Source organism: Trypanosoma conorhini (genome assembly GCF_003719485.1).
Source record: "Trypanosoma conorhini strain 025E chromosome Unknown Tco_14.4_contig_00529, whole genome shotgun sequence".
Classification (NCBI taxonomy): Eukaryota; Euglenozoa; class Kinetoplastea; order Trypanosomatida; family Trypanosomatidae; genus Trypanosoma; species Trypanosoma conorhini.
The window spans coordinates 4,607-10,956 of record NW_021704605.1 but is presented as its reverse complement, the minus strand read 5'-3'; the positions used below and the strand labels follow the sequence as shown (position 1 = coordinate 10,956).

General features: G+C 66.9%; 4 protein-coding genes across 4 annotated transcripts, besides 12 other annotated features; all 4 read left to right on the top strand.

Moving 5' to 3' along the window:
* Positions 1-19: 19 nt before the first annotated feature.
* Positions 20-37: a microsatellite.
* A 2-nt stretch (positions 38-39) lies between these two features.
* Positions 40-68: a microsatellite.
* A 76-nt stretch (positions 69-144) lies between these two features.
* Positions 145-177: a microsatellite.
* Positions 178-319: 142 nt separating this feature from the next.
* Positions 320-364: a microsatellite.
* Positions 365-368: 4 nt separating this feature from the next.
* Tco025E_07150 (uncharacterized protein) lies at positions 369-902 on the top strand (the record flags this gene model as incomplete). The annotated part of the gene is made up of 1 exon (XM_029374017.1): positions 369-902. The coding sequence occupies one exon, from the start codon at positions 369-371 to the stop codon at positions 900-902; it is 534 nt and encodes a 177-aa protein (XP_029225971.1).
* A 173-nt stretch (positions 903-1,075) lies between these two features.
* Positions 1,076-1,095: a microsatellite.
* An 87-nt stretch (positions 1,096-1,182) lies between these two features.
* Positions 1,183-2,916, top strand: Tco025E_07149 (putative signal recognition particle receptor like protein; the record flags this gene model as incomplete). Its single annotated transcript, XM_029374016.1, has 1 exon — positions 1,183-2,916. One exon carries the CDS (start codon positions 1,183-1,185, stop codon positions 2,914-2,916), a length of 1,734 nt encoding a protein of 577 aa, XP_029225970.1.
* A 38-nt stretch (positions 2,917-2,954) lies between these two features.
* Positions 2,955-2,977: a microsatellite.
* Positions 2,978-3,041: a microsatellite.
* Positions 3,030-3,052: a microsatellite.
* Positions 3,053-3,200: 148 nt separating this feature from the next.
* Positions 3,201-3,228: a microsatellite.
* Positions 3,229-3,443: 215 nt separating this feature from the next.
* On the top strand, positions 3,444-3,884 carry Tco025E_07148 (uncharacterized protein; the record flags this gene model as incomplete). Its single annotated transcript, XM_029374015.1, has 1 exon — positions 3,444-3,884. The coding sequence occupies one exon, from the start codon at positions 3,444-3,446 to the stop codon at positions 3,882-3,884; it is 441 nt and encodes a 146-aa protein (XP_029225969.1).
* A 313-nt stretch (positions 3,885-4,197) lies between these two features.
* Tco025E_07147 (putative phytoene synthase) lies at positions 4,198-5,838 on the top strand (the record flags this gene model as incomplete). The annotated part of the gene is made up of 1 exon (XM_029374014.1): positions 4,198-5,838. One exon carries the CDS (start codon positions 4,198-4,200, stop codon positions 5,836-5,838), a length of 1,641 nt encoding a protein of 546 aa, XP_029225968.1.
* A 55-nt stretch (positions 5,839-5,893) lies between these two features.
* Positions 5,894-5,916: a microsatellite.
* A 182-nt stretch (positions 5,917-6,098) lies between these two features.
* Positions 6,099-6,119: a microsatellite.
* Positions 6,120-6,317: 198 nt separating this feature from the next.
* Positions 6,318-6,347: a microsatellite.
* Positions 6,348-6,350: the final 3 nt, after the last annotated feature.

Here is a 6,350-nt window from a genome sequence, read left to right as displayed (position 1 = left end):
ACACGAACCGTAACGGACGTCTCTCTCTCTCTCTCTCCATGTGTGCGTGTGTGTGTGTGTGTGTGTGTTCCACCACCACCAACACGCGGTCTCGCCACCCGTCTGGCTTCGCCTCCGCCTACTCCCACCGTCAGGCAGGTGCGGCACACACACACACACACACACACACGCACACACGTACACACGAGCGTTGTTCCAGCTGCGCTGGGCCACAGTCTCTGCACTGGCCATGGACCTTCTTTACTTTCTTCTTTCTCCCCCCTCTGGCGCCACTGCCTGAAAGGTGGGCGGTGGGGGGCCCTGCTGCGGCGCCCAGGCAAAAAAAACAAACAAACAAACAGACAAACAAATACACACACACACACATGATGCGTTGGGTGCCGCTGGAGTTGGACCGCGTTGCGGAGGTCGGGCCGCAGGTCGACGCGGCGATCAACACCTACGCCGCCCTGCAGCGGCAGCTGGCGCGGCGCGGGACGTCGAGCCCCGCGCAGCTCGCGCGGGCACTGGCGGTGCTGCGAGAGTCGTTTGCGGCCCGCCTGGAGGAGATGGCGGCCTTCTACCAGGCGAACGACCTTGACCCACGCAGCGGGGCGGTGGAGGCGGCACGCCTCAAACTGAAGCGCTTCCTGCGTGCCCCAGCGTCCTGCGGCGCCACCGGCGCGCCGGAGGCGGAGACGTTTATGCTGCTGCCGCCCTCGCCGGACAAGGCGGCGCGGCGAGCCACCGGGGCAGACCCCGCCAAGGCGAGTATAGAGGCGACCGGCAGCGAAGCAGCGGAGGAGGCGGAGGACACGGTGACGCTCCGGGTGGTTCTGACGGCGGACGAGTACCAAGAGCTTCTCGCCCGGCGCGAGGCGTTTTGCCAGCTCAAGTTGGATTCCATGCTCTGCAAGCGATGACGTTCAGTTCCTTTCTTTTTCTTCCTTCCCTGTGTGTCTGTGTGTCTGCTCGTGTGGATTGTTAGCGTCACTGCGTCGTCTGTGCGTGAAGAAGTCTTCTTCTGCGGCGCTTCCTCCCTTTTCTTCTCTCTCCCCTGCCTCCCTCCCCAACCCCCTTTAGCTGCTATTATTCATTGTTGTTGTTGTTGTTTTTCTCCATCTCCGGCTTGGGCGTGCACGTCTGCCTCTGCGCGCGTCGGAAGTTAGTGTTGCGCGCCCGCTTTCCCGCCCCCCACCCCCGATGATCGACACCCTCTCCGTGATCAGCAACGGCGGGGTGGTGCTGTGGGAGCAGAGCGCCGACGACGCCGGGCGGCGGCCGACGGTGAACCGCGTGATTCAGGAGGTGCTGCTGGAGGACCGCGCCGGCGTGCCGGAGGCGGTGCTCGGCGAGCACAAAGTCGCCTGGGCGCTGGACGGCGACGCCCGCTTCTTCGTCGTCGCCGTCTACCCCAAGTTCCTCGTCTACCCGCGCATGGGCGCCTGCCTGCGGGGCCTCGCGCGGGCCTTCGCCGGGAAGTACGGCCGCATCCACGACGGGGAGCTCTTCGCCGACTACGACTTCTCCGCGGAGGCGGCGGCAGCCGTGGCGGGCCTCGAACTCGGCGGCGCAGCCACCACCGTCACGGCTGCAGCAGCCGCAGCAGAAGCAGAAGTGGGAGAAGCGGTAGCCAACAGCAGCAACAACAACAACGACGGGAACGACGACGAGGAGGAGGAGGACGGCGAAGGCGAAGGCGAGAAGGAGGCGGCGGCGGCGGTGCAGCGCGGCGGCGACCGGATTGTGACGAAGCGCGGCCACGTCATTGGACGCAAGGGCCAAAAGCCGGCCGCCGCGAAGAAGGCGCAGAAAAAATGCAAACCCGTGAAACAGGCGACCCGCTGGGAGGAGCCCGCGCTGGACCCCGCCGTCACTGCCCAGCAGCGGGCCCCCACGCAGGAGGAGTTGGCGGCGCAGGCGCAGGCGCAGCGGGCCGTGTTTATTAAGCGGCTGCCGAACGGGGCTGCCGCGCCTGTGCGGGAGGCGGAGTGGGAGAACCAGCCACGCGGGCGCCTGGCGAACTGGCTGCGCGGCTACGTCGGACGCCGGGAGCTGGACAGGCAGGACTTTCAGCGCGTGATTCCCGGCCTGCGGGAGAAGCTGATTGCCAAGAACGTTGCCGTGGAGGTGGCGGAGCACGTGTGCAAGTCGGTGGAGACCTCGCTGGCGGGGAAGAAGCTGGGCACCTTCGACTCGCTCCAACAGTCCATTGAGGCCGCCATGACCGCCGCGCTGCGCCGCATCCTGCAGCCCAAGCACGAGGTCAACATCCTCCGCGCCGTGGCCTCGGCGCAGTCGCGCAAGAAGCCCTACTCCATCGTCCTCTGCGGCGTCAACGGGGTGGGGAAGTCGACGACGCTGGCGAAGATCGCCTACTGGCTGCAGCAGAACGGCCACAGCATCATGATCGCCGCGGGGGACACCTTTCGCCACGGGGCGGTGGAGCAGCTGGAGGTGCACGGCCGCTGCCTGGGGGTGCCGGTGTTCCAGATGGGCTACGGCACCGACCCCGCCGCCGTCGCCGCCGCGGCCATCGCGCAGGCCACCCGCCAACAGCACGACGTCGTGCTGATCGACACGGCGGGGCGGATGCAGGACCACGAGTCCCGCATGCGGGCCCTCGCGAAGCTGATCCACGAGAACCAGCCGGACCTCGTCCTCTTCGTCGGCGAGGCGCTGGTGGGGAACAGCGGGGTGGACCAGCTGCGGCGGTTCAACCAGTGCCTGGTGGACTTCGCCCCAGTCGGCGCGGCGCCGCGCGGCATCGACGGCATCGTCCTCACAAAGTTCGACACCATCGACGACAAGGTCGGCGCCGCCCTCTCGATGGTCTACGAGCTCGGCCAGCCCATCGTGTTCGTCGGCTCCGGCCAGACGTACCAGGACCTGAAGGTCATGCAGCCCGAGGTCGTCGTCGGCGCCCTGGTGGAGTAGCGGAGAGGCACCGCCGCCGCCGCCTGTGCCACGCAGGCAGAGAGCGAGAGAGAGAGAGAGAAGGTGAAAAAGAAAACAAGGAAAAGAAAAAGAAAAAGAAAAGAAAACAAAACCACAACAACACACACACACACACGCTTACGTTGTGTTTACCCCTCCTCCTTATTCTTCCTGCCCACTGCTTCCGCGGACACAGCCAAATGCCATATGTATATATACACACATTATGTGCATATAAACAGAACGATAGATGCGACGCACGCGTGCGGCTGTAATGCGTGTGCCTCTCTCTCTCTCTCTCTCTGTCTGTCTGTGCGGCGCCTCGCTTCCGTCCGACCGGGCAGTTTGCTTTCCCGCCGTTGCACGCCCTGGATTGAGTCCACCCCCCCACGCTAGCGGCGTGGGCCCCACATGCGTTGGCGCGGCAGGAGGAAGACGGAGCAGCAGAGTCTCCCAGCAGCCCCAGCAAAAAGCGGCAGCAGCGCTGAGGAGAGTAGGGAGGCAGGGGCGCGTGGTGGCTGACAGGCATGCGCTCGCCCTCGTCGCCGTCGGCCGCGGCCGCGCCGCGGTACTACTACGAGGACGGCCGGGGGAATAAGGTGTGGGTGCAGAACCTCTCGCTCGACTACGACGCCCTGCGTCCCTCGGGGGGCGGGTGGCGCGGCCGCCGGCAGGAGCGCAGTGCGACTCCCTGCGGTGCGCCCCGTCCGCCGCCGCCCGCCAGGGGCGTGTCTGCGCGGACGGAGTGGCGTCGGCAAACGCCCTCCCGCGGGGCCGACGCCCCTCCCACGCGGTGCACGTGCGACTGCCCGCTGCACTCCGCCCTTCCGCCGGGCGCCGGCGTGGCGTGGACGTTTCTCCCGGAGGCCTCCCTTGCGGGGGTGATTCACACCGTCGATGACGCCGAGTTCATCCTGGCGAAGCTCCGCGGCGAGGAACGCCTTCTCCGCGGTGCGCACGTGTGGTGAGGCGAGGCGGGGCGAAGTGCGCTTGCCGCTCCCCCCCCCCCTCTTTTTCTTTTTGTATGCTCCCCCTTTCCCCGCCCCTTCTTTGCCTTTTCTTGCACCTCTAGGGCACCTCGTGCCTCCCTGTGTGACGCCGTGCAGGCGCCGACGCGTTCTCGTTGTTCCCGACGGCTGCGTTGCCGGAGTGCCAACGGCACGCACCTGCCTGCACCATCCTTCCCTTCTTCCCACTCTTTCCTTCTCTATTTTTTCCCCTTCCGTTGCTGACGCCGCAGCAGCTACCCCGGCTAGCACGTGAGAGTCCACCGCGCTGACAATGTGGCGGCGGCTGCCCCTCCGTCCCCGCCACGGCGGCGGCGCGGCGACGGCGACGGCGACGGCGACGGCGGCGCGGAGGGCAGGGACGTTGGGCGGCGGCGGCGGTGGCCCGCGTCCCCCGCGCGACGAGGGCATCAGCGCGGGGCTGCGCGGCTTCGGCGCGTACGGCGGCTCCGTCGCCGCCTTCGTGCGGCCGCCGGGGGAGCGGCCCGCGGACGCTGCGGCGGCTGCGTCGCCCCTCCCCTGCGGCGCCGCGGGCCCCCTCGCGCAGGCCGCCAAGGCGCAACAGATGGCCAACATTGCGCTCCGCGGCGGTCTGCCGTCGCCGGAGCCGCAGCGTCCGTCCACGACGACGACGACAACGACGGCGGGGTCCTCCTCGTCGTCCCACGCGTCGTCGCTCCCGCAGCGGCTCCCCCCCGACGGCGACGCGAAGGCGGCGACGCGTGGGACGGGGCCTGCCGCAGCCGCAGCCGCGGGCGCCGAGGCGCAGGAGGCGGCCGACTACTACCGCGCCGTCCCCCGCAACGCGCTCTCAAAGGAGGAGATGTGGCGCCGCATCACCGCCGCCAGCGCGGACGCGGCCGACCGCGTGGCCTCCGCCTTGCAGCCCTCGGAGGCCGACTACCTGAAGATGGAGGAGGAGCTGCGCGAGAACGACCTTTTTCACTACCGCATGGGCGAGATCGCCTACCCGGCGGCGACGGCCACCCGGCGCAGCTACTACGCCATGTGGCAGCTCGCCATCTCCCTCAACAAGGCGCGCTGGACGATGCTTGACGTCCTCTCCCAGCGCGGCGTGAAGACGACCGGGGCGGGCATGAAGCTCCTCTTCTGGAAGGAGGCGGTGAACCAAATCGTGGAGCGGCGGCAGATGACGGCGGGGCAGTTCACCGATTCCCACCCCGTCCTGCGCCCGTTCGCGGCGGTGGTGGAGCAGAACCCGCAGCTGACGCGGGCGTTCGTGCGCGGCTTCACCGACGCCCGGCTGCGGGTGCTGCAGCAGCCAGGCAACGTCAAGCAGCTCTTCGACCACTTCGACCGCTACTACGGCTACTTCTTCAACGCCCTGCTGGAGGCCACCGGCGTGAAGGACGAGGTCGCGGAGCACATGCTGCAACACATTGGCCGCGCCATCGGCCTCACCCAGCACTGCGTGATGTTCTGGAAGAAGTACGCCAACGTCGGCTTCACGATGTTGCCGGCCGACCTCTGCGCCGACAACTACGTCAACATCGCGCTGCTCAAGAACATCTCCCTCGCCTCGCGCGACCGGGCGGTGCGACGGCTGCTGTACGACGTGATGTGCATCGCCAAGACGGAGATGCTGCACGCGCAGCAGCTGGCCCCGGCGTGCGCCCCCACCGCCTGGCCGGTCGTGATGGAGTGCGTCTACGCGAACTACTACCTCGGCTTCCTGCAGCGCCGCGACTTCAACGTGAGCGCCATGTTTGCCGACCACAACATCGAGAACCCTGGCTTCGCCTGGTACCGCGTGAAGAAGCGCTGGGAGTGGGAGCGGCACCAGAGCATCGCGCGCCTCGTGGCGGAGGAGGCGCCGCTGCCGTTCCTCGGCCTCTCGCTGGGCCACGGCGGCTCACGCTACAAGATGGCCTCTGGCATCGGGCGGGCCCGCTAGAGACGCGGTGCGGCAGCGAAGACCGGTCGTTTTAGTATTATTTTTTTTCTCTCTCTGTGTGTGTGTGCGTGTTTGTGTCGCCTCGCTTTGCCTTCTCCGCTTGCGCCTTGAGAGGGCTATCGAGGCTGTGGGGGGGGGACCCGCGCTCTCCTCTTGTACCTCCCGCGCAAGCGTCTGCCGTGGGGGGGGGGTGCGTGTGCGGTTGTCCGGCATTTCCCCGTCCTGCGCTGCTGCCCCACCGCCCCACCTCTTCTTCACCCGCTGCTGCTGCTGCTGCTGCTCCGTGTCTCTTCTCGCCTTCGCCACCGTCCGCTGCTGTGTGTGTGTGTGTGGGCTCACACACAGACAGGAAGAAGCGGCACACACACATACGCAAAGGCAAACAAGGTGTTTGTGTAAGAGCGAGGGTGTGTGTGTGCATGTGTAGAAAGTGGGAAGGGGGCTAAAAAGTCACAGCAGGGGATTGGGAGCTAGCCGGCTATATATATATATATATATATATATATATAGTA